General features: G+C 55.1%; 1 protein-coding gene across 8 annotated transcripts; it reads right to left on the reverse strand.

The window, feature by feature from the left end:
* Positions 1–471: 471 nt before the first annotated feature.
* Positions 472–18,730, reverse strand: IL2RB (interleukin 2 receptor subunit beta). Of its 8 annotated transcripts, none has more exons than XM_074326346.1 (11): positions 18,515–18,730; positions 16,051–16,110; positions 15,286–15,406; positions 14,727–14,841; positions 13,833–13,932; positions 11,048–11,153; positions 9,416–9,564; positions 8,106–8,271; positions 7,429–7,546; positions 5,982–6,066; positions 472–3,004 (listed from the first exon to the last, which is right to left on the reverse strand). In XM_074326346.1, exons 3-11 carry the CDS (start codon positions 15,371–15,373, stop codon positions 2,249–2,251), a joined length of 1,683 nt encoding a protein of 560 aa, XP_074182447.1. In that variant the 5' UTR covers positions 15,374–15,406; positions 16,051–16,110; positions 18,515–18,730; the 3' UTR covers positions 472–2,248. The 8 variants fall into 8 exon arrangements, with proteins under 8 accessions (XP_074182447.1, XP_074182445.1, XP_074182446.1 ...); XM_074326344.1 differs by having other exon boundaries at positions 14,727–14,844; XM_074326345.1 differs by lacking the exon at positions 16,051–16,110 and having other exon boundaries at positions 18,515–18,729.
* Positions 18,731–25,388: the final 6,658 nt, after the last annotated feature.

Here is a 25,388-nt window from a genome sequence, read left to right on the forward strand (position 1 = left end):
AAGAGACAAAGCAGATTTCCAGCAGGCAATGAACTGAAACATTTCTTTGTATCGTATTTACTTTTTTTATAGTTACCTTTTATTTATAGTGAATATCAGTCTTTCCATTTACAGAAGCAATATAAAGATTTTTCTTTAAATTAAATTTTTTCAACAAAAAAGTGACAACTTAAAGAAAAATATTAAGTACACAAAACAAAGATGATGCATACGAATCATTTATGTATATATGACACAAATGGCGAGGGCTTGAGTAATGCAAACCTTTCCAAGAACTCTGCAAAGTGGAATTCACTTGCAAAGAGGTGGCCTAGTTTACCCCACGACACACAACGAAGGTCTGGGGTCTAAGGCTCAAGCCAGGACTGACTAGACTTGCAGCCAGAACAGAGGTCATGTATGGCAGGACGTGGAAAGTGAGACCTCTGGGTAATTAAGCGATTCCGTGGTTGGTATCCAAGACTCAGGCCATCTCAGTAAAAGGGAGTTTATTTTGGACATAAGGGAAACAGGAATCCTGAGTGAACCGCCAGTAGCCCCCTCGGCACCAGCAACCTCTGTAACAGGAGCAGGGGCTCAAACCCTCTCGAAGGTTTCCCCCTTGCCATCTCCACTTGCGCCTGCTCCCCGGGGCCTCCCTCCCCTGAGGGAAATCTGATTGGTCAGCTCAGGCCCAGCTTCCCTGATTGGACAGAGCTTCTGTTCTAAGCCACCTCATAGTTTGCGGGTCAGCCTGCGGGTGGGCTTGAGAGCAGCTGAGAGCAGGGCCTATAAATTCAGGGACTGCACACTTTTGGCTGTTAGTTGTAAAGAGTGAGGTCAGAGCTTTTTAAAGACTCCTAGTTAAGGAGCTAAGTTGTGGCAGACATCACAGGTGTGTGTGATCAGTGCTAGGGATAGAGGGAAAAGAGGTGGAGGGGTGCTGGGGAGCCCCGAGCAGGGGTGGGAGAGGGAGGACTGCCATGTGAGGGGATGAGTCTCTTGCATGAGCCTGTGTGCTGTAACCTAGTGGGCGTGAGCCTTGACCTCAGAAGGGTCAAGGAGTCCAGGGTGCTCCTGTGAGGTGCATGGTGCCCCCTGAGAGAAAGAAGCTGGGCACAAGGAGCCCAGGCAAGGTGGTGCCAGAGAGTTTATTAATCATCCGGGGAAACATGATGGGATGCCAAGTACACTTTGTCAAAGTGCAGTGAGCTCCCTTCTGGAGGAGGTGTGCCAGCCCCTGGGCTATGGAAGAGACCCCTGCAGGGGAGGGTAGAGTAGAAGGAGCCCAGGAGGGGCTCCCTGCGACAGCATTAGGACCTGCCACCAGAAGGGTTTCTTTCCATCGGCATACCTATGACAGTGAAGCCGTGTGGAAGGATCCACTTTATTGGGGGATTCTTGTCCATACCTGGACCACAGCACTCAAGATGTGGTGACCAAGCATTCAGAGGTCATGAGAGATGCCAAGGGGTAGTGACAGGGCCACTTTGTCCAGCTGCCCTGTGACCCTGAGAGCGTATCCCTCCAGCACTGAATCTCAAGGCCTGGGCACATGAAGGGAAGCAGTGTTCCCTCCAGGGGAAGCTGAACTGACAGAAGGTTAAGGGGAATTTATCACCTAGATGAGAAAGGAGAGGGCACCGTAGGCACAGAGAATGGCATGTGCAAAGGTATGGGAGCATGAGGGGGCTCCAGGGGGCCCAGGAGGACTTTGGATAGGGTTCCAGAAGGGAATGACCCAGCGTGATGCTAGACGGGTGAGGTTCAGGCCAAGAAGTGGGGTGAGGGCAGTGGAGAGTCTCGGCAGGGTTTTAAACAAGGGCAGCATAACTGAGGTTTGGAACCAGCACTCTGGCTGCACTGTCGGGGGGTGGTGAGAGGGGGTGATTCTGGGCAGGACACCCAGGGAGGAGGCTGGGGTGCAGATCCCTGGAGAACCTCGGGAACTCTCCCTGAGGAGCAGCTGCAGGCTGGAGAGGAGACATGTTTCAGAGGCAAAACCCAGGGGACCCCATGATTGATGGGGGGAGTCAAAGTGCCCACGCCTGCAGTTTCTGACTTGGGCAGTAGGACCAGGGAGCAGCGATGGAGGTTTGGAAGTGAACTGCCAAGGGTGCAGGGCCAGTTGGGGGCCATCTGGTGGAGATATCCACGGGGCAGCTGAACACCAAGTGTCACAGCTGTGGACAAGCGTTGAGGACAGAATCCTCAAGTGGGTCTGGAGCAACAGTGGATGGTCACCTGCCTCCCACCCCGGGCCGTCTGTCTACACAGAGTGAGCTGGGTCCTGATCCTGGAGCTCTTGGAGGGACAAGTAGGCATCAGTGTTCAGGGTCAGGCAAGAGGTGGGGGCCCTGACCTGGCCTTGCCCAGGAGGACGGGCCCAGGGGAAGCTGGCCCCCTCCCTAGGGCCGGGGGCAGGGACGTCCTCTCCTGCTTCTCCCAATGCATTCTCCAGGGGTGACTGGAAATCCACCAGGTCAGGGGCTCCCGGAGTAGAAGGCCCCAGGAGCTGGGAGGCCCAGTCTCTGGGGACTCCCTCCTGCAGGGAGGGGGCCAGTCTTTCTTCACTGGCCGCAGTGCCCCCCAGGGCAGTGTTTGGGGGGCTCGGGCCAACGAGGAGACTGGGGGAGAAGAGCAACAGGTCTTCCCCGGGGGGGAAGGTGCAGTAGGCATGCTCCTCTCCTGGCGGAGGTGGCAGGGGTGGGAGGAGAGACCCCTCGGGTGCCCCAGGCCCACCCTCCTCAGGCTCCTCAGTGCAGGGGTCATAGGTGAAGTACACCTGGCAGGACTCGATCTCCAGAGCATCCGGGAGGTGGAAGAAGAAGTAGCCTTGGTTGGTGAAGCAGCTGGTCAGTGAGTGGCCGCTCGTCTCGAGGGAGAGTGAGGGCTCCTTGTCCTGCTGCAGCAGGAGCAGCTGCAGGGCCTTGGCGTCCCTGTCCAGCACCTCCAGCGGGGAGATCTCAGGTGCCGGGCCACTGGGGCTGAAGGAGGATGAGGGGAAGGGCGAGGACAGCCACTTCTGCCAGGAGACAGACCAGCGACGGTGAGGGGGACGCCTCCTCCAGATTCTCAGCAACAGCTCCTAACTCCTCCTCCTCCTCCAACAGGCCATCAGGACTGCCCCATAGGACAAGCCCCCCTGACTGTTCCCCACACGCACCCCCCCATGTGCCCACTGGCTTGGGGAAACCTTTGGGTCAGCCCCAGGAGGTGCTTTCTTCCCAGCCCCAGAGCGGGCTTCCTGGCTCAGCGCAGGTGCTCAGGCAATGCATTGACTCCATGAGTGACAGCTTACTGAGCGCCTGCTACAAGCCTGGCGCTGTGCTAGGTACCAGGGACACAGCAAAGGGTAGAATGGCAGTGTCTGGTGGGGACTGGTGCGAGTGTGTCCCCAAACAACCAATGCCAAAGCAGAAAGGGCGTGAGAGCACGTCTTGTTCACTTTACAGATGCCCAGAGAGGGTGTGCCCTGGCCCTAATCACACAGCCAGCTGGTGGCAGAGCTGGGACTCAGCCTTCCCGCTCACACTGCCATGGAGACATCTCTGGTGGGGAGCTAATGTGCCCCCAGCTGGCCTCTCCCTCCCAGGCCCCTGCGGCCCTCTGCCTCCCACACCCTCCCTCCACAGACAGAGGGAAGCACCCATCAGAGCACTGCTCCGTTGCTCCAGAGTCCAGAGCGCCCTGGCCAGGAGTGGTGAGCCTGGGTTCTAGCCCTGGCTCTCACTAGCTGTATGACCCTGGGCAGGTCCCCGCACCTCTCTGAGCCTCAGTTCCACAGCAGTTAGCTGCCCCTTCCCTGCTCCCTCACTGTAGGCCGGCAGGGAACTGCCAAGTAAGAGCATGAAGGTGGAAACAGCTGGCCAGGGGTACAGTGCAGATTACACAGCAAAGGTGTGGGGGGTGGTAGATCCCTGAGGTGGGTGCATTTGAGAACCCCAACAGCTCTCTGTCCTGGGAGCCTTCAGCAGCTGAACTGTGGTCCCCAGAGTCCAGGGACCAGACCTGAGGGGGTCCCCTCTATACTCCTGTGCCCAGCACAGGGCCAAGGAGCCAATCCATCTATTTCAGATGAATTAATGGACCAGCAGAGAAACATCCTGGTCTCCCTCCCCAGAGTGAGTTCTCGGGGCTGAGCTAGCTGTTATACAGACACACGCACACACACGAGTGCACACACACCCCACACATGTATACACATGTGCACACAGACACCACTCAGCAGAAATCTAGCCCCTTTCCCCAAACTAGGAGTTTGTGTTACAGGAGAAAAAGCTGAGAGAGAGAGAGAGAGAGAGAGAGAGAGACTAGGGCAAACTGAGGTGGGCGAGGAAGGGCTGCCGGCTAGGAGAGAGGGGAAGAGCGCAGGTCGGGTGGGGTGGGGCCCAGACACCAGAAGAGGCACTGGAGGGCAGGGCCTGGCAGTGGCCTGGAGCCTTCGGCCACACACCTCGGGGGTATGTGTGGTCCTCCATTTCCTAGGCCTCCATCCACGATGCCCTGCGTGGGGTGTGGAGGCACAAAGGGAAACTCATGCTCGTTTCATGCACACACACATTCGCACTCACTCCCAGGTCCCATGGACAGGGCAGTGGGCCCTGTAGCCTTGCAGCCGGGGCCCTGGGGTAGAGAGAGAGAGAAGCAGGCCTCCCACACAGAGGCAGAGGGTGGGGGATCCCTCTTGGCTCGTCCCAAGCCCCAGCCACGTGTTGTGACCCCAGGGCCTCCTCCACACCTGAGCCTGGCGCAGGCATCTACACCTGAGGATGACCTCATGGGAAGAGGGAGTGGTTTGCCGCTGTCTAGGAAAGAGCCGACTTCTGCCCCAAAATGTCCCAGGCCCATAAAAACAGAAAGCCTTTAAGCTGGAAGAGGACTGAGAATACCTCTCGTCCAGCCTCCAACCAGTTCCAATGTAGGAATCCCTTCAGCTACGTTTCTGACATGTAATCGGCCAAGGCTTGCTTGTATACCTGTTGATGGGGAACTCACTACCTTTAGGGCTGAAGGAGGAATTTTAAGGAGCTACATGTCCCTGCGTCGAGAATACTGCAGATAAGATATCCCCAGTCTTTGGAAGTTTTCCAATGAATTCCAGAAGGGGCCTTGACCAGTCCTGACAGAGAACCCCAAAGCCAGCTCCTGACAGCTCTGGTCCAGATGGCTTGCCAGCCCCTCAACACTCCTCCCCACCTCCCTCCACCCCCACCTCAGCCCCTCCCCCCCAAATCTAGGAGCCTAGGGCAGGCGAGGGGGTGGGAGGGTGGTAACAGCAGCCCACCACATCCCCTTGCCCCCTTGAAACTTCCTTCCTGAAGTGGGTGTGGGTTGGGGGAGGGGAGACAACTGAACTTGCAATGACGTTCAGGGTGTTACTAACGTGTGTGGCCGCACTTTTAAAATGAATCTGTGTTTTGTGGCTAGAAGTGACTAGAGGACTTGTTAGCATCTGTGATCAGTTCTGGAACCTGCCCAGAGATTCTTTACAGAGGCAGAGGGAGCGCTACCCCACAGAGAAAGTCTGCGCTCTGTGGTGGGGGGACAACGTGCTCCTGGCAAGACCTGCTCTGGCAACAGACTGGTGACCGGAATTCTAGCGGGGCCCCTTGTGCACTGACTGTGTGTGCGGCAGCGTTCTCGGGGCCATACCCATAGTAACACTGTGCTCCTCCTCATTTTACAGGTGAGGAAACTGTGGCACACAGAGGCTCTGTAACTTGCCGCAGGTCACACCGCCAGGAAGTGGTGGAGCCGGGATTTCAACCCAGCAGTCTGGCTCACACAGGAGGTGCCATTTAGCCTGAGAACGCTGGTGCCAGAGCTGGGGAAAGGGGCCCATACCCACCCCAGAGGCTGCTCCTTTCAGCATTTGTCTGCTCTCTCACACTGCAAAACCCACTCCTCCTGCACCACCTCCCCGCCCACTGGCACCACTGCCACGCTCTGGCTGGCCCACGTCAGCTTCTCACTTCCGTCCTCTACTTCCAGACTCCTACCTGGAAATCTCCTCCATGCTCTGAGCTCAGCTTGGAAAAGAACTCTGAGGGGTCTGGGATGTGACACTTCAGAATCTTCTTCAACCTTAACAGGGGAGAGGGAAGGAGGGTGAGAAGGGAAGGGGAACACAGTGTCCTGCCATCAGCTCACAGCTCCGAGGGCAGGGCATGGACCCACTCCACAATCGTTCATGTATTCAGTCAATACTGATTGAATATCCAGTAAGGGAGGGCACTGTGCGGGGTGCTGGGGACACAAGAATGGCCAACAGAGAAGGTCCCTGCTCTCAAGGAGCTGATATTCTAATGGGGAGACAGAGCCAAGTGTTCAACATTACCATTCATTCTGCAAAGAACAGAATGTTATGGAAGAGACGGAGGTGGGGGTGGGCGACTGCATGAATCAGAACGGTCAGGTCAGGGATGACTGGAGCAGAGTGAACCAGGAGGAAGGAGGTTCAGAAAGAGGCCAGATTATGTGCCTCCCAGGCAGGGCTGTCATGTATGGTGGTTCAGGTTGTGCACTGCCCAAGAGCACCTGATTTGGAAGCTGATGATTGGGGGCTGAATTTCAACCCATGTTCTGCTTATCAAGTTAAGTGCCCCAGCCTCTAGGCCCCAGAAAGCCTGGCTGCTGCCCCCATGACCTGCCCAGGCTCAGGTCAGCCCTCATCCCACCCCCAACCCCACCTTATGTTCTCTGACCACACCCTTCTCCCTGCACTCTCAGTTTCTGGAAGGCTTGTCCTTCCTTCCCACCCAGGGCCTTTGCACATGCTGTTTACTCTGCCTGTGATGCACTCCCCACCCCCATCCTGCCTGATTAGCTCCTCCTTCCAAATTCAAGAGAATCATCAGTTCCTCAGGGAAGTTTTCCCCGGCCACCCCTCAGCCGAGGTTCCTCTCCCTGTTGTCTACTTCCGATACATGCAGTGCCTTCCGTCACCATCCTAATCCTGGCGTGTCATTATATGTGTATGACTAGTGAACACCTGCCTTCCCCCATGGGAATGTGAGCTCCAGGAAGAGGGGACCATGTGCATATGGCTAGCCTTTGCATTCCCAGCCCTCAGAGCTGTGCCTGCCACTGAGCAGGGCTCAGTAAATAAAAGAATAAATGAATGATGGCCCAGACCCAGATAGACCCACGAGGACCCTCCCACACAGACAGCTAGTGTGTGCACACACACTCAACTCCTGAAAGTAATGCTCTGGGCAGGGCCCCCCTAGGGCTCTCCCTCCCCTGCTCCCCTCGGGCTGCTTCCATGGGGTTCCATCTTTGGGGACGGGTCATAGGGAAAGGCTAGATGTTAGGCAGGGAAGATTCCTGGGAGGGCAGAGGAAGCACTGATGTGTCTGAGCAGGGGATTCAGCCCAGAACCTGACTGGCAAGGAGTGTGTGTCAGAGAGAGATGGGAGCACGCAGGACAGATGGGAGCACTCTTACCATGGCCCGAGGTACCGGCAGTTGGCCAGCAGGTAGACTAAGAAGATGAAGCCAAAGGCACCACCCAGACCCACCATGATGTGATCCAACGAAGGGTAGGCCAGGTTCTTCCCCCAGGCTGCCCACGATGGGAAGAGAAGCAGGGAGAGGGGTTAGAGAAGTACCCCAACTCACCCAGATCACTCCAGCATCCCGCTATCCCCGCCCTGGTGCTGAGGGCGAGGCTGACCTCTGACCCAAGACATTACAGTGTCCCAGCTGGTCCAGCAGACCTGCTGTGTGCCAGGCTGACATGGGCCATCACATGCCTTCATCACAGCCACCCTGCCTCAGTATCATGGTACCCACTTTTCAGATGAGGAAACTGAGGCTGAGAGGTGAAAGTCTACCCCCGACCCTGGCAGAAACCAGGAGTTGAGGTTTCAGGGTGGAGAAAGAGCCTCGCTGGCCTCCCCACTAACTCACAAGGCCGTGGGCAAGTCCCATCCCCTCCCTGAGTCCCTGTTCCCGTGGGTGTGATTATGCCCCTCCTGCAGGGTAACATCAAGTGAGCTGATGACAACAGATGAGCACTGTAGCCCCAGCCCCAAGCCTCCCCCACCAGCTGCCCCCAGAGCCACAGCCCGGCCACACCCTCCTGTCCAAGCTCCATCCCCACCGCTGCTGCCCACCAGTACCTGCAGGCCTCGTCTTGAAGGCCAGGGCCTGGCTCCAGGGGCTCCAAGTCGCAGGGTTGTCTTGCTGAGGCCTGACCCGCACTTGAAGCTCATACGGGGTATTTGGATGGAGGTTCTCCAGGCAGATCCATTGCTGGTTCTGCTTAAGGATCAGCAGAGGGGCCTCCTGGGACAGACAGGGCTGTCAGAGCAGAGGGGCCCCACCACCCACCTCACCTCCCATGGCAGGGCTGGCTGGAAGGCTGAGCAAAGCAGCACCTTCCTTTCTCCCCTCCAGCCACTCCCCCTTCCTCGTCCACACCTATCCCCTGCTCCCAAAAGGTTCCCTGACTCCCCAGTTGCTGGGACCCAAACCCCAGGGTCATCCTGGACCCCTCCCTCTCACTCATCCTCTCCATCCAAAGCCATCTGCCAGCTGTTTCCACCTCCAGAGCCTATTCTAGACCCTTCCTTCTCTCCTCTCCTCCCTGCTCCAGGTCTGAGCTCCCACCTCCTCTCAGGCAGGCTGGTCTCCCTGCTTCCACCACGTTCTCTACCGTCCGTTCTCCACACAACCAGAAAGAGAGATTTTTTCCACAGCCCACTCCCACCTCTGCATCCCTCTTTTTGCCTTTTTCTGGTTCCCCACACACCCAGACAGTGTCTTGCTTTTGCAGTAGCTGTTTCCTCTGTTTGAAAAACCCGCCCCAGATCTTTGCAGGGTCAGCTCCTCCTTGACCTTCAGATCTGGGAGCAGCCTTCCCTGGTCACCTGAGTCTGAAGAAGGCTGTCTCAGTCCCTCTCAGATGCGTTATCCCGTTTCGTTTTCTTGATAGTGTTTATCAATATGCCACAGTCTCCTGTTTCTGTGCTTGTCAACCATCTGCCCCCCGCACCCCAGGTGAGTTTCCTGAGAGCAGAAAGCCTGTCAGTCTTGCCCTCCACTCTCTCCCTAGTGTCCAGCACATAGTAGGCATTCAGTAAATGTTTGATGAATGACTGAGCGAGTGAATAAAGGCATGAGTAAATGAATAAGGACAGACCCCTGTGTACCTGGACCACACTGGATTTGAAGAGTGGAGAGGTGGCATCCTAGGGCCTCTGAAATCTCACAGAGAAGTCAGTCACCTGCCTCTTAGCTATAACTCTGCCCCTGGAACCCCTGGGTTATCAGAGGGCATGTGAAGGGAGGGGGCGGCGGGAGCAGGCAGTACAGAGGAGCAGCAGAGGTTGCCTGGGGACTGCTGTGGCGTTGTGGGGATGAAAGATGGACACGGTGACCAGGACAGGAAGGAGGAATCAGCACAGGTCAGACTGAGCCATGTACCCACCTCCCAGGTACGGCCTGAAGACCTGGTCCGGGCCTCAAACTCCAGGGATCTTTCAATGTAGTGGGAGGACCGGGAGACGTTCCAGGTTATGTTGCATCTGTCGGCCCCTATGTGGGCGACTTGGAGGGAGTCAGGGGCCATCAGGCGAACTGGAGGCGGGAGAGAAGACAGGAGAGCAAGCTTTGGGGATGCTGGCTCGTGATGCTGAGATGGTCAAGATGAGACATGCTCCAGCCTCCACCTTTGCACCTGCTGCTTCTCCCTCCTGGTGTGCCCTTCCCCCAGAGAGCCACACGTCACTGCTCTAATATCACCGATTGAGAGAAGCCGTCCCCAGCCCCCTGCCACTCTCGACCTGCCTCACCTGACTGATTTTTCTTCCTAGCGCTTCTCACGACCTGACATATTAAATACCTACTCTTGGTTCTTTATTCACTGTTTCCCCCACCAGACTGTGAGCTCGCTGAGGGCAGGGACTTTTGTTCTCTCCTGAGTGGGTATTTAATATGTCAGGTAGTGATAAGCGCTTGGTGCCTGGAACATTGCCAGCCATGTACTAAGCGCTTAATTAAATATCTGCTGAATGAATGAATCAGGGCAGCCTTTCTCTGCATTCAGAAATGATCTAAGAGTTTGACATGGATCATCTCTTTCATTTAATTTAATCTCACTAATCTTATATATAAGATTTTATGATTCTGAAGTTAAGTCATCTAAGTGTTTATAATTCTGAGACTCTGTAGAACTCCATGAATAACAATAAGCGAGTGTTTATTGAGCATGTGCTAAGCAGTTTCTGAGTCTTGTCTCATAGACTCCTTGCAGCAACCGTGTACAGCAGGTAACTGATTATCCCCCATTTTACAGATGAGGAAACCGAGGCTGACATGTTAAATGACCTGCCAGTCAGATCATACCTGGTTAAGGCAGGACTGCATTTAGCACCCTACCTGGGTCTCACCCTCTGTGGCACCTCTTTCCTAGAGATGGACCCCAAGTTCTGGGGGAGGTGGGAAGGGTTGGGGTTGGGGTCAGGCACTCAGTCATACAACAAACCTTCCCAGAGCACCGCCCAGATCAGACCTGGTACTGAGTACTCAGAATGGAGACATAGGGATAGCAGAAACTCTGCTCTCAGGGAGCTCACAGCTCAGTGAGGGAGATACACCTATAATCAGGCAGTGATGACCTAGGTCATAAACACCCTTAAAGAAGAGGTACAAAGGGCTGGGAGAATCTAGGAAAGCCTCCTGGAGGAGGTGATTTCACTGAGCCTTGAAGGGTGAATGGGAATTTTCCATGTAAAAAGAGCCTTCCAGGCAGTGTGACTAGCACGTTGCAAGGGTTCAGGGGCATGGATAGGCAAGTTGAGTTTGGAGAACTGGCCTTTGTGTGGCAGAAATATAGGCCACAAGAGGAGGATGCTGGAGAGGAAAGCCAGGTGGGATCCCGAGCAGCCTTGCACGCCAGGGTAAGGAGCAAAGACTACACTCTGAGTGCAGCGGGCAGTGAACTGGTCAGATGTGGGTGTGGAAGCTAATGGCGAGAGACTAGAACAGTTTGATCCCAGAAAAAAGATAGGGAAGGAGGTGCCTCCCCCCCACCCCAGCCCCACCAGGGATCCTCACTCACGGTTATTAAAGGGTTTGAAGTCCTGGGTCATTACCATCTTCCACTTCTTTCCTTCGAGGCATGTCACACTTATGTTGACGATGTCCGCTGCGGTCAGTTTCTGAGACTGCAAGTGAAGGGGATAGCGATGTTGCCAGCAGCAGCTGGCGGGGGAAAGCCATCGAGATGAGGACAGGGGAGGGACAGGAAGAAGACCCAGACTGCAACACGGGAGGAGCCCCACCACGTACCCACATTGTCTAAGGTAGGGGTCTGCAAACTTATTCTGTAAAGGGTCAAGTAGTAAATCTCTTTGGCTTCGCAGGTCACATGGTCTCTGTTACAACTGCTCAACTCGGCAGTAGATGGCATGTAAGAGAGAGAGTGGCTATGGGCCAATAAAAATGTATTGACAAAACAGACAGCAGGTTGCATTTGGCCCGTGGGCCACAGGTTGTCAACCCCTTATCTAAAGTGAAGTGAGCTGGCTTGGGAGGAAGGGAGTTCCCTTTTATGAGAGGTATGCAAATGGGGTGAGCCCCCAAAAAGGTGTAGGGCTATAACTGTACCTGTGTAATAGCTTTGAGTGTGAAAGCCTCCCCTATCTCATTTCTCCCCACACCCTGACTTTTCTGGAAGGAAATGTCCGGGTATTGAGCATCTAGGCAGGCACTGCTCAGCAGCGTTAACCGTTCTCTGGCTGATTCTCACGGCAGTTCACCCCCACACTGCACGTAAGAAACCTGAGGCTCAGGTTGGTTAAGGGACTTGCCCAAGATCACTCATCTGGTCATCAGGGGAACTCAGATTCAAACCCATGCTCTGCGCCCACAATCCCACAGCGACTGCAGCCCTGGCCCATCACGGCTGACCGAGGGCTGCCGAGTGAGCAACTGATGGTGGCCTTCTGCCTGTGCAGAGGGCAGCCCTGCAGGCCTGCAGAAGGAAGGTCTAGTGCAGGCCCAGTGAGGATCTGAGCTCGAGCCTAGGGTGCTGTTTTCAGGTCCAGCACCCAGAGTGCAGCCCTTCTGACCTGCTGCAGGGCCCACTATGACCAGCCTTGAACCTGGTTATCACCGTGTTTCCCCGAAAAGAAAACCTAACTGGAAAACAAGCCCTAGCATGATTTTTCAGGATGACATCCCCTGAACATAAGCCCTAATGCGTCTTTTCGAGCAAAACTTAATATAAGACCCAGTCTTATTTTTGGGGAAACACAGCAGTTCCCAGAGCTAGAAACAATTCCTCCCTCTGTACCCCAAGGACCTTGCCCCAGCCTTATTCCAGCTTCTATGGGGGCCAGATTTTCCTAGATAATAATAGTATTATCATTATTACTATTACTGTTATTATTGTTGTAAAGATGCCAATAGTACATTCTGTTGAGCACTTAGTCTGGCAGGCACTCTTCTAAGCACTTTACATATATTATCTCATTTAATTCTCTCAGCACCCTATCAGACAGGCGTTACTATTCTCATCCTGCTGCAGCACAGAGAGGCTTAGGGACTTGCCTAAGGTCACACAGTTAGGAAAGTCACACAGCTAGGTGGGACCAGGATCTGAAGCGAGACCACCTGCAGAGCTCACAGAGAAAGGCATGCAATCTGTGCCTTTTACAGCTACACGTAAGCCTATCTCTACTCCCTCCTGCCCCCTGAGAATGCATATGACCTGATGATGGGTGGAAAATGTGGTCTGGGCATCCCTGGTGCCCACCGCAGCCAAGGAGGTTTGATGGACAATCATCTGATGCACAGCCACGGGGACACGGCCACATGCCCTTTGAGAGGCAGCCTGGGGCCATGGTGAAAGGGCCGGGCTGGGGGTTTCACAGACCTGGGTTCAATCCCAGCTCTGCTACTCCCTGGCTGTGTGACCTTGGGCAGGGACCACGCCTCTCTGAGCTTCAATTTCCTCATCAGTTAAGGAGACAATGCTGGGGACCACCCAGAGTCACCTCTGTGACCATCCACTGACCATCATGTGCATGCTCTATGCTCTATTCTGGGTGGTGTTCCAAGTGCTTTCACGCTCAGATCCACCCAACGGGGAGGCGCCATTATCATTCCCACTTGAATGGAGGGGAGATTAAGACACAGAAGCCATCTATCGTCACCCAGCTGGTGTACAGTGAAGCCAGGGCTAGAACCCAGACTAGGGTTTCCAGGCGGGAATTCCCGCCCATTCTCAGGAATTTCTTCACTTTCCTGTTTCTGAATCCCGAGATATAAACTGTTTTCTGTTCTCCATGATGACTCGTTTCCACAAAGTAACAGCCGATACTACCAACCTGGGTTCAAGGAGCCAATTTTCCCTATTTCCCAACCAACTTTTCTCGGGATTTGGGAATGAAAAAGCAAAAAAACTTCCCGAGAACGGGCGGGAATCCTGCCCGGAAACCCTCACCCAGACTGTCAAGCTCTGGAATCCACTCCTGAGCCCCACCACCCTGCACTTGCTAAGACCTCGGGAAGAGTCAGACGCGTGGTTATTATTATCAGAGGGGAGCTCTCCCCGCTGACAAGGAGTGCAGCAATGTCACGGGACCCCCCAGCATGGGGTGGGGGACAGAGGATGCAGGGGCAGAAGGTGAGCCTCACGCCCCATGGATCTGTCACCCCCGGGTCAGGTCTGATTCCTGGCCTTTGGACGCTGCCCTCCTTCCTTCCGCCTCCCAGCCCCTGGCAGCCCACACGACCACAGCTTGCTGGCCATTGGGCTTATGGGGCCCCAGCTCCTCTCCTGGGAGGATACCCCTTGACACCCACCCGCCCCCTGGGCCTCCTCAGCTACAGATACTCACATTTGGGTGTCCAAAGAGCAAGTTGCAGGCCCAGGATGCCGGCCCCACTGAGCTCAGCTCACAGGATACATTCTTGGAACTTTCAAAGCAAAATAACTTCCTTAGAAGAAAAGGAGAGACCCCAGAATGGGCCCTTGGGATGGTCCGCCATGCAGCAAGGCCAGTCTGCACAGGTCGACCATGCCAACCTCACAGGGGTGCCAATTCCCCCACCTGCTCCACCTCCCCTCACAAGAATCTTTTTCTGCCCTCCCCACCCCAGCCTGGCCCACAGCAGCCAGAGTGATCTTCTAGAAACAAACCAGTTCAGGACACCCAGCTTCCACACCTAAAGCCCTGCAGTCTTCCCATGAGGCTTGACTGGGCCTTGGGAGCCCCTGTGGAATCACCACCCACAGGACTCAGGGCCAAACCCAAAGCCACCTTCGCTGCTCCCTGCAGGATGTTTGTATCACAGCGATCCCTTCACATCAACTCCCACCTACCACCCCCCAAGCGCCCCAACCACTTCCCAGTCCCCTGTTCCCACAGCTGCCCCAGGGGTCTCTCAAAATCCCAAGTTCCTCACAAAGCTTGAGGAGGCCCCTTTCTTCCCCACCCCTCTTGCCTCTAAAGTCACGTCCAGCCTCAGAACAATAGGCTTGAAGCCCCATGTCCCCAGTCTGCCGTGTCCAGCTCGTCTGTAGCCTAGACCCCCACACCCCACTGCCACCCAGGTTCCAACAGCCTAAATAGCTGACTCCCAAATTTTCCAGACTTCTGTGATACGAAGAGTGTGTGCACCCTATTAGTCCAAGATTCTGAGAGTTAGGATTTCAAGAATCTAAATGTCAGTGATTGTAAGATGCCACCGTCCTGAGATTGGGCAGTTTTGCCGGTCAACCCCACACTCACCGTTGATACGACTGGGCACAGATCTGGCAGGGTGTGTTCTGCAGGCCCCCATCCTGGCTCCACACACAGGAGATGTTGGCTTTCGAGTCGTAAAAGCATGTGAGCTTGGAAGTCTCTGCTGGCAAGACAAGGCATAAGTGGCTGCAGGGTGCCCAGGGGCTTGCCCAGCACCCCTGTTCCCAGTGCCCTGCGCCTACCAGATGAGGAGGTAGGCAATCCTGGTGGGCAGCGAAGGGGTTAGTGGGCCCATTTCAAAGAACAAAACTGAGCCCCATAGCCTGCAAGGTCCCCACAGGCAGGCTGAAGCAGGGTAGTGATGAGAAGCCAGCATCTTCCCGTGGCTTGGGGAGGCATGTGGATACAGTGGGGGCAGGATGGAGGGCGAAGTGGGGAGGTGGATACCTGATCTCCCGTCCCATTGCCCCGGCCTTTCTCCTTCCTGCCTCTTGCCCCAGATGATGTACCTCCTGCCAAGAAGCAGGGGTCCCAGGAGGGCTGTAGAAAGGCCTTGGCCTCCTGCCTGAGGGAAAGCACATTGTGCAGATGCCAGGGTCCTCACCATTCACTGCTGTGGACACCTGAGGGATGTCCAGGGACAGGAGGAAGATGAGGAGGGACAGACACCAGGACAGAGCAGGAGCTGCCATCACATCCACAGGTAGGGGCTGGGGAAAGGAGCCCTGGAGGAAGGAAGAAGGGGAGAGGGCACAGATGAACACCCATCACGCCCCTCACCACCCCGGCGGCAGGCTGGCCCTGCCCCTCGCAGGGTGCGCAGGTCCGCTCTCCACCACGCGACACCGTCCAGCCTCAGGGCCCTTGCTCCTGCTGGTCCCACTGCCCCACACATGCTCACTCCCTGCCTTCAGAGACCCACAGGTGGTGATTGCTGAAAGGGCTCTCTGAGTAAGCCCATTCCCTGGTTCAAAATTGGCAAAACAGGCTCAGGAAGGGGAAAGATGCACTTACATCCACCTGAGGGGGCCAGCACAGAGCTGGGATTAGAGCCTTATCCCAGCCTCCTCTCACCCCGCTGCCCCCTTAACCACACCAAAACCACACGTCCTGTATGTCAGGCTCTGTTTTAAACTCGTTCAATGCAGAAATAAGAGCATGCATTAGAGATGCTCTTATTATCCCCATTTTCAGGCACAGAGAGGTGAAGCAAGTTACCCAAGGCCACACAGCTGGTAAGAGGCAGATGTGGGTCTGAGCCAGGGCAGCCTGCCCGGAGACCAGGCAGGGCTCCCTCCTGTAACTTCTCTGGCTGTGTCTTCCCACCCACTGAGAGAGTTCACGTGATCAAAAAACACATACTGATTACCTCAGAACAATACTCGTGCTGTGGGCTGAGCCCTCACTCTTGCCAAGCACTTTGCGTACCCTGGGGGTGGGGAAGTACTTGTATTATCCCCTTACACAAATGAGGAAACCAAGGCTACAAGTCATAACTTGCCCAAGGTCACATGCGCAGAAGCAGAGCTGGGATCCACTGCCCGGGCTCCGTTCCAAGGCCCATTCTCTCACGCCAATCCACCTTGCCCATCCCATCCCAGGCACTGGTGCCAGAGGTAAAGCCAACAACGTCCTTGCCCTGGGAAGTCGGGGCCCACATGGGCACAGGCGAACTGGCGGCATCTGGCCTGGGTGTGGGAAGGAGCCCAGACAGGTACCCGCGGGCTCCTCCTTGCCGGCCCACCAGCCCCACAGGAGGGTGAGCTCCCCAGGATGGAGCTGGTTGCCTCTTTCTTGGACCCCCCAAATAACACAGGGTTGGGACCCCAAAGGGTGCAGAGTCCAGCCAAAAGGCTCCCAGCAAACACCCCTGTTCCCCTTAGTCACTCCATCACAAACCTGGGGCATAGGCACTGTCCATCCTCTGGAGGGTGTCACCCAGGGCCAGGCCCCAGTCAACAGGCAACCCCATGCCCAGGACAGGACCTGGCACAAAATCCCAGGGTGAGAGGAGGGGGTGGCAAAGGCATGCAAGATTGCACGAAGGTCAGAGACAAAGCACAGCCCCTGCAGCGGGGAGCCTGGTGGGGAAAAAGGTGCAGCAACGTACACCAAGAGACCAAAGTACGCAGGAGAGAATGAGGATGGACAGACAACAGGACAGAGCAGGAGAGTATGGCATGTGCCAGAAGGGTGCAAGCTGAGGGGGCCCTGGCAGTCTCTGAGGCTGCACCCTCATGCACAGGAGGAAACTGAGTCTCAGGGAGTGTACAAAACCTGCTCAAGGTCACAGAGCTAGGAAGAACCCCAGCTTCAGGGAGGGCAAGTCAGACCTCTGAGTTCCCAGCACTTCTGTCCTGGGTTCTCACACACATCCCCAGGTGCCCTTCATGACTGCAGAGCTGTTCTCACTGACTGACTCATTAGGTCCCCACCACAACCCTGGGAGGTGGGGGTCATTGTCCTCTTTTTGATAGATAGACACGCGTAGCCACGCAAGGGGCTAGACTGAAACCAGGTCATCTGATTTCAAGGTAGAAGATGGTGACAATAATGACGATATTGATGATGACGATGACAATGATGATGATGGTGGTGGTGGTGACTAACACTCAGCTTCTACTCGGTGCCTGGTACTGTTAGGACTCAGCAACCCTCTGAGTAGGTACAGTTATGACTCCTTTTCTCAGATGAGGAGCCCGAGCCACACATCACGTAGCCTCTTGCCCAGGCTAGAGGCGGGTGGAGCTGGGGTTTGAACCCAGTCAGATGCAGTCTGAGGCCCCACGGGGCGGCTGCTGCGGAATGTGGGCCTTTGTGGGGGCTGGGGGCGGATCTGAAGCAGGAGTTCAGAGCCAGAAATGTGTCTCACCTGCCCTCTGAACTTGACGGACCCCATCTCCCCTCGTCCTCTAACCCTCGACCCCCCCCCACACACCCCAGCACACACATACACACGCACACGAGCACAAACACACACACACACAGGGCTCCCTCTTGCTGTTTCACTGTGGGGCATCTTCCCAGCAGGTGTGGGGTCCTTGATGTGTGGGAAGGGAGGGGACCCCCCAGCAGCCCCATTCCCACGGTGCTCTAAACACAGTTAAGGATGGGAGGACTCAGCCCCCAGGAGAGGAGAGAGGGGGTGCCCACCAGACAGCCCCAGAGAGGGAGTCCCATCCCCGCCCCCCAGTCACACAGCCAAGTAAGGGGCACATCTGGACTTGAACCCCGAGACCTCCCAGCCTCCACCCCCACTTCGCATCCAGGTCTCCTCCCTCGCCACACGCCTTCCGTGGAGCACTTTACCGGGGGGCCTCCCCAGTGGCCCCATGCCGCAGCTGTCGGGAGGCGGCTCGCGTCTCTCCCACCCCATTCAGTGCCATCTCTGAGTACCCAGCCCACCTGAGGCTCAGGTGGCCTTCCTCTCCCAGTCCTCCTAGCCCCTTCTCCACCCCTCTGGGTTGGGGGGCCAGCACAGGACCAAGGGAGGCCCCACATCCCACAGCAGCCCCCAGCCTCTCCCCCTACCCCGGGTGGGCTGGGAAGAAGAAGCAAACTTAGACTGGGGACCCACTTTTTCTCAAGCCAAGAGTCACAAGAGCAGGGCCTGCCCAATTCTTGGGGGAGTCTAAGATCAGGCTGGAGGGGAGGGCTGGGAGATGAAAGTTTAAGTAGAAACTGCTGGGGGGTTCTCACTCAGAGCTGAAAGTCATCCCCGTGACCTTTACTACCAACCCACCCTCCCCTAGGGGCTGGTGGCAGGGGCCATGAGGGAGCTACTGGTACCCAGGGACTCAGCAGGGGCAGGGTGAGGGCAAGGCGGGTATCACCTGGCTGGGACATAGGGCTGCGGCAGGTTCTCTCCAGTTCTCTCCGCTGCTGGGACCACAGCCATCTCCCCAGGGCCCTGCTCCTGCTCTGGTGGCCCAGGTAGCAGACTGATGGGGACAGCAAAGAGTAAACCCCAGGGCCAGCCCACTTCCTGCAGAGGCTGGAGAGGGCAAGGCCTGGGTTGGGGGACGGGAAAGATCTGCCTTGCTGAGAAACTCTGAAACTCCTGAAGCATCTAGGGGCCAGATAAGATCTCTCTACTCCTCTGGGGGCGGGTGGGGGGGTGGGCAGCACAGGCGCACACGCGCTCACAGTCACACACACACACACACACACACACAAATAGACTCCTTGCTGCACACAGGAGCCCAAGGGGGTGAAGCCCCTTCTTTTCCCTCCTACATCACCCCCACCCCATCTCACACAGGCCACCTCAAGACTTGTCACCTTCATCTGGTCACACACACACCCACTAACACCCAAGCCTCACACAAACATGGCCTTTTAGGTGTCCCCCAGCTCTTCTCACTCTCACTGCACTCATCTTTCTGAGACCTCCCTCTTCACCCCAGCCATCCAGGAAGCCCCTTACTCAGTTTAGCATTCAAAGGAAATCATTTCTTGGGGCTTTGCAAACAATTTGATGGCCACTTATTGAACATTCTAGAACCTCCCTGTTCCTCTCAAGTCATAGTTCCTAATCCTCTCTCCCCTCTTTCTTTGGTCGGTGGGGAGGAGGTGAGCTCAGGGCTTTTTTAGTGATGAAAAGTTATGGACCCTCTTTAGAAAAGTGCACATCTATTTATGTGCAGGGTCACAGGCCCAGCGACCCTGTGAAGTTCCACCCAGTCTCTCTCTGTTTCCCCTGATTTAATGGCCCTGCTTGGGGGCGAGGGGGAGGTCTTGGAAGCTGCCATCCCTTTCGAAAACGGGAATAAGGACAAGCAGGAGGGGAAGTGGGAAGGGCAGGTCTGCAGAACCCCCATCTGCATAGAAGTGAGAAAGCAGAATTGAAGACCCTGAAAAGAGACTCAGGCCAACATCCCTCTGAGTGGGAAGGAGCACTCGGGCTGTCCATGTTGTGGAAAAGACCAGATTCAAGGCTTCTTTGAAGCTCAGGGACCCTGCCTCCCTCTGCTTCAATGTCCACACCTATGGAGTGTGGCGGGGGGAAGCAGTTTCCACCCGGTGTGTCCAGAGGACTGAACAGTGGCCGGACCAGAGAGCAGGCTGCACTGAAGGCCAGTTCCTCCCCTACCTGACCTCCCCTCCCCCCTCAAGCAAGACTTTCTGGCTGCAGGAAAGGGTACTAACGCAACCACCACAAAGATGAGAATACTAGCCAATATGTATTAAGCCTGGAATATTTCTGGAAGCTTCTCAAGAAACCAGGAACACTGGTTCTCCCGGGAAAGAAAGCCAGGCAAGCAAGGGGGCTAGGAAGGACTTTTTTCACTGTAGACCCTTTTGTACCGCATGAATATATTTCCTGCCCCAACATATATGAATTCAGTTAAAACTTAAAAACACAAGTAAAGAAAAAAAATACATCCTCAGGCAAAGCCAGAAATCACAAACTCAGCTTGTAATAAGCAGCCTCTCCCAAGAGTATTGCCCTAGCATGCCGTTGGCCTGCCCTGCGTGTACTCCTGGGGGGCTCCCTCCTCCATCCCTCTTTCCTTCTTTTATTCGTTCAGCACACATTTGCTGAGCACCCAAGATGTCCCAGTGGCCAGGCCAGGTGCAGAGAAGCCTGAGGTGGCTGGCACAGGCCCTGCCTTGATTAGTGACACAGGCCACGGTAGGACCAGGGGAGAGAGAAGAGGCAGCTGTAACCAGCCAGATATCCTGGGGGAGGGGGTACAAGTGTAGCCTGCACCAGCTGAGGCTTCTTGAACAAGGAAAGGAAAGCAGGGAAGGAGACAGTCCCCACACTCAGCATTCCCCACCCCAGGCCAGGTGGGACTTGCTTTTGCCAAGGGTCCCAAGGCAGGACACCTCAGGTGGAAAAGCAGAGGGTGGCCTATGCCGAGCCAGGAGAACCTCAGCACTGCACAATCTTCACATCATCCACCTAAACCTCAGCTGTGGGGCACATGGGGGCGTGCATCATGGCGCAGAGAGAAGGCTATTGTGCCCCCGCCCCACTGGGCATCTGCCAGACTCCACATCCCAGCCTCCCTTGCTGTTAGATGGGGCCATGAACTGAGTCTGGCCAGTTTGATGTGGGTGGAAGTGATCGAGTCTACTTCCAGGCCTGAAAACCCTTTGATGCTCCCCTGTGTCTCTCTCTCCTCCTCTCCTTCTTCTCTCTCTCCTCCACCGCCTTCCCTTCCTCTGCCTCCTCTCCCCACTCCAACAAGAATCCACTGGAGCAATAATGTGAAGGCTGGACAATCCACACTTGACTGAGATGTGATCAAGAAATATACTTACATGGTGCTGAGCCTCTGAGACTTGGAGGTTCTTGTTTCGGCAGTTAGTGGGCACTACCCTGATTAATAGAGAAGGTGCCCCAGGTAAGGGGGGTGAGAAGGGTATGCCAGGTTCAGGCCCCAAGGCTGGGGTGGTGACAGGTGCACCCTGCAGCGCAAGCACTTTATGCGGCCACCACCCCTGTCCCAGCTGCCAGCGTCTCCCCGCAGCCAGGTCCACAGGGGCCCCTGACTGGCCTCCCTGCTTCCACACCTGACCCCCTCCAGTCTATTCCTCACTCAACAGCCAGAACAACCTTTCCCAAACCCAAATCAGGTCATTTCACAGCACCACCCCCTTTAAAACCTTCCAGGAGTTCCCAGTGCATTTATAATAAAATCTAGATATGTCATCTTGGCTTCAAAGTTCCGCAGGAGCTGGCCCTGCCGTCATCTCTGAACTTTCCACCAGCTCAAGCTTCACTGCAGTTCAGCAAACACGCCAAGCGCTCCATGCCCCGGGGACTTTGCACACGCTGATTCCTGCCCAGACTGCTCTCTACAGAGCAGTCCCTTCCTTCCTCAGGCAAGGAAACTGAGGCTCACAGGTCATCCAACCAGAATGTGACAGAGCCAGGATCAGAACCGGGGTCTGTCTGACAGAGCACATCAGACCCTCTCTGAGGTAACCTGAAGAGGAATCCAGAAGCTTCTCTGAAGGCAGGGGCCTGCAGTGTCTACTCAGGCCTGCCCAGACCTTTGACACAGGAGTTCTGGATCAGAACCAGCCTCCTCCAGCAGCCCCCGCCCCCCAGGACCCAAGCGACCAAGTGCATCAAACCCTCCTTTCTTTAACTGCCCCTGCTGCCCCCTCCATCCCCCATCCCTCCCCACTGCATCCTCACAGGGCCCCTTTGTGGACCAACTTCCCTGCAACCTCAGCTCTGTGGACACAGCCCCAGGAGCTCAACCACCACTGAACCCAGCCCAGCTCAAGGACCCCACTTTCATAGGTCCCATAGGACAAGCATAGCTCAGAATCTTCTGGCTCCATGTCCCTGCCTGACCATGACTTTTCCACTTCCCCATCACAGGGCTGCCTCTTTTGGGGGTCAAGTCAGGCCGCCAGACCCCCATGCCCTCCTCAGCACTGACACCTACAAAACACTCCCTCCCTCTCCACTCCCCCTTTTGCTCCACTCCAACTCCCAGGAGACCTCAGGGTCCATGTTGCAGCCTCTAGATTCCTGCACCATCGTCTCCCCAGGGGTCTTCTGTCTGAGTCCACATCAGTGCCCAGGCCGAGCCCACACTGGGACCTTGTCATCACTCTGACTTGTGCCAACCCAGGACCCTCAAACTGCCACCTCACCCCCTTGCTGCTGCCACCCTCTTCCACCTACAACAGTGTCCCAGTTAGGGTGAAGTCCAACTGTGTGTGTCCAAAGAGAATAGAAGAGGGTAACAGTGGTCTAAAATCAGAGAGGACTTTATTTCTCTCTTACATAAAAGGACTCCAGAGGCTGGCAGTCCAGGGCTTGGAGGAGGCCCTTTATGATGTCACCAGGATGCTGAACTAAATCTGTCTTGCTACTGGGGCATCTTCAGTCTCTTTCTGCTTTCTCATAGACCAAGAGACCTATTCAAGCTCCATCCATCATACCTGCATTCCTGCAGCTGGAAGGTGGAGGAAGGGAGAAAAAAAGGCACGCCTTTTCCTCTTAAGGACCCTTCCCCAAAGTTGCCCTTGCCTCTTCTAACTTACATCCCATTAGCTATAACTGAGTCACATGAGCAGCTTAGCTGCAAAGGAGGCTGGGCAATGGGCCTAGCTATAAGTAAAGAGCACACAGGCAGAGGAGCGAGGTTTGAAGGGACTATTAGCTCTTGTTGCCATCGCAAAGACCTCCAGCATCTCCCAGGCCACCCACCCCTCCTGGCCTCCCTCCCTTGCTCAGCCTGGATGGCACAGTTGCTCATCCAGAAGACACTCTCACACCCACCCTCAAGTCTTTGCTCCCTACCCCTCCCAGGGGTTATGACTGACTTTTTGAAAGTCAGCAGGTAGCTGAGGCCTCACCTGGAGAAAATCCTGCCTCCATAGCACCAGGCTTTACTGGCAACCAGATATGAGTCCTACTCAGCCTCTCCAGCAGCTCATGTCTCGTGCAAACCATGCTTTTCGTGTAGAAATCACTCTTCCTTTTGGCACCTTGCCAGGACTGCTCCAGGAAGACCAGCTGTCATGCTTTGCCTGGGCCTGAAGGGGTTTCCAAGGCACGGGACTATTGGTGCCAAAACTGGAACAAAGTTGGTCAGCCCATGCCCACCCTACTCTTTTCAAACTAACTCAGCTCCCCGATTTAAAACCAGTCTTTCCCTGATCTCCCCCTCCAGCCAGGTCAGATTCATGCACACGCCTGTTCTTGCATCTAGCCATGACCTTCTGTTCACATGCCTACACTAGGAGTTCCCTAAGAACAGCACCTGTGTGCGATCCATCCAGACATCTCCAGAGCCTAGAAAATTACCTGATATACAGAAGGTGTTCAGATGCAAGGATGGAAGGAATAAAGGAAACAAGAAAGAATCAGAGGTGCTAAAGCTCTAGTTCCCTAAAGATTCTAGAAAATACAAGTTGAAAACAACACTGGGAACAATGTATTTGAAGTTTCAAAAGGTTTGTCACCAAGAATGGTCTAAAAGGGTGGGTCACCTTGCTGACGTGCATTCAAAGTGGTGCCACTTCTCAGGCAGACGATTTGATAACACCAGTCACATCTCCGGCACAGGCTCAAACTCATCCTATAGAGCAGGGGTGTCCACACTGCGGCCCGCAATCCATTGTAATTGGCCTGCAGCAAATTCCAAAAATATATTTAGTTTACTTAAATAAGCCAGGTGAGGCAATACGTACTTCACCTCAAGTGAGTGGCCCGGCTGTTTGTGTATTTTACCGCATATGGCCCTTGGTGAAAAACGTTGAAAAAAGTTTGGCCACCCCTGCTATAGAGAGATGTGCGCTGTGTAAGAAATGTGTGTGCCAAGGGACTCACGCGGTGGCAAGACTGGAGGCAGCCTAAATGTGCACCAACAGAGGACCGCTGGGAAGTAAATTAAGTTAGGGAACATCTGTAGCCTTGTGGGGACAGAGCCAGGAGTGCAGTTTCCAGGCTCTCGCCCTCACATGGAAAGGTGCTCACTCGGGTAGTAAATGGCCATCAACTGTGATTGGATGGCCATCAGCTGTGGCTAGTTGGCCGTCAGCTGTAACCAGTGAGCCATTGGCCACTACTATAACTGCCGTGGCTATGCTAGCAGAAAAATGGGGGCTAGCAAGACGATGGTGGCTGAGCTAGCAAGAGCGGATTGTAATTAGCACGGCGGGTTGCAGCTAGCAGGTAGGGTTGGTTGGCAGAGAAGTGGACGGCAGTTTGCGGATCATGTGTCTCTTGCTTCCTGTGTCTCCAACCCAGCCGCCAGCGAGAATATAGTGGTGTGACTCCCCTACCTATGGCTCCGTGGATGTTCCTTTTTGGCCTCACCGTGTCCTGCGAGCTAGGCCAGAGACCCTGCATGACAAGCCTTGACACAAAAGGAAGGCACAGCTCTCTGTTCCTGACATGGAACCATCCCCAAGTTGTCTAGCAGAGTGTCAAAGAACCAAGTTCAGAACAAAGTGTGTAGTGTGCTATCACTTGTATAGCAGGGACAACTGTGTGTAAATGTGAAGGGGTGTGTGTGACGGTGTGAGAGAGTGAGCCTGAGTGTGTGCATTTGTAAGGATATATGTAAGGGTGTGAAGGTGAGCCTTCCATGTGTGACTGTGGGTGCATGTGTGAGGGAGAATCTAGGTATGTGAGTTTGCAAAGGTGGGCATAAGTATGTGAGCTGCATGTGCATGCGCAGGGGTGAGTGTGCATGTGTACATGTGTGTGTGTATGTGTGTGTCCATGAACTAGCGTGTATGTGCAGTGAGTAGCTCTGGAAGGAATGCCTAGAGACTGGTAGCAGCGTTTTCCTTTAGGGAAGGATGCTGGGAGACGTGGCCGGCAGAGGAGCGGAACTCTCCTGAATAAACTTTTGTACCATTTGAGCTTTGTTTCATGGGAACATAATGCCTACTTAAGAAAATAAATAAAATTGGAGCCAAAATCATAATCAAAAGTGTGGGACCCTTTGTGGGAAATGGAGTGCCCCTCGGTGCTACCCAAACACCAGCCCCCCTCATTACCTCTAACTTCTCCCGGGGAACCTGAAAGTGTCCTGAGTCACCAGGCCTGTGGGACCACCTCCCTGTGCCGATGGACCCAGGGCTGGAAGCATTTGTCACAGTCACACCGACTCCTAATTCCCTCCTGTTTCCTGACTGCCAATCCAGAGTCTTGTCGTAGGGACACTCAGGAAATCTCCAAAGACCCTCTGACAGCACCTGCAACTGTTTCCTTCTTTCCCGTGG

This window comes from Rhinolophus sinicus, linkage group LG02, assembly GCF_036562045.2.
Source record: "Rhinolophus sinicus isolate RSC01 linkage group LG02, ASM3656204v1, whole genome shotgun sequence".
Classification (NCBI taxonomy): Eukaryota; Metazoa; Chordata; class Mammalia; order Chiroptera; family Rhinolophidae; genus Rhinolophus; species Rhinolophus sinicus.

Bases quoted from the DNA above. Each gene is read 5' to 3' on its own strand.
- IL2RB (XM_074326344.1), bottom strand. From the start codon at position 15,373: ATGGCAGCTCCTGCTCTGTCCTGGTGTCTGTCCCTCCTCATCTTCCTC. The intron at 14,845-15,285 runs GTGAGGACCCTG...TTGTCTTGCCAG, and splicing joins GGTGTCCACAGCAGTGAATG to CAGAGACTTCCAAGCTCACA. The intron at 6,067-7,428 runs GTAAGAGTGCTC...TCCCCTGTTAAG, and splicing joins TGCCGGTACCTCGGGCCATG to GTTGAAGAAGATTCTGAAGT.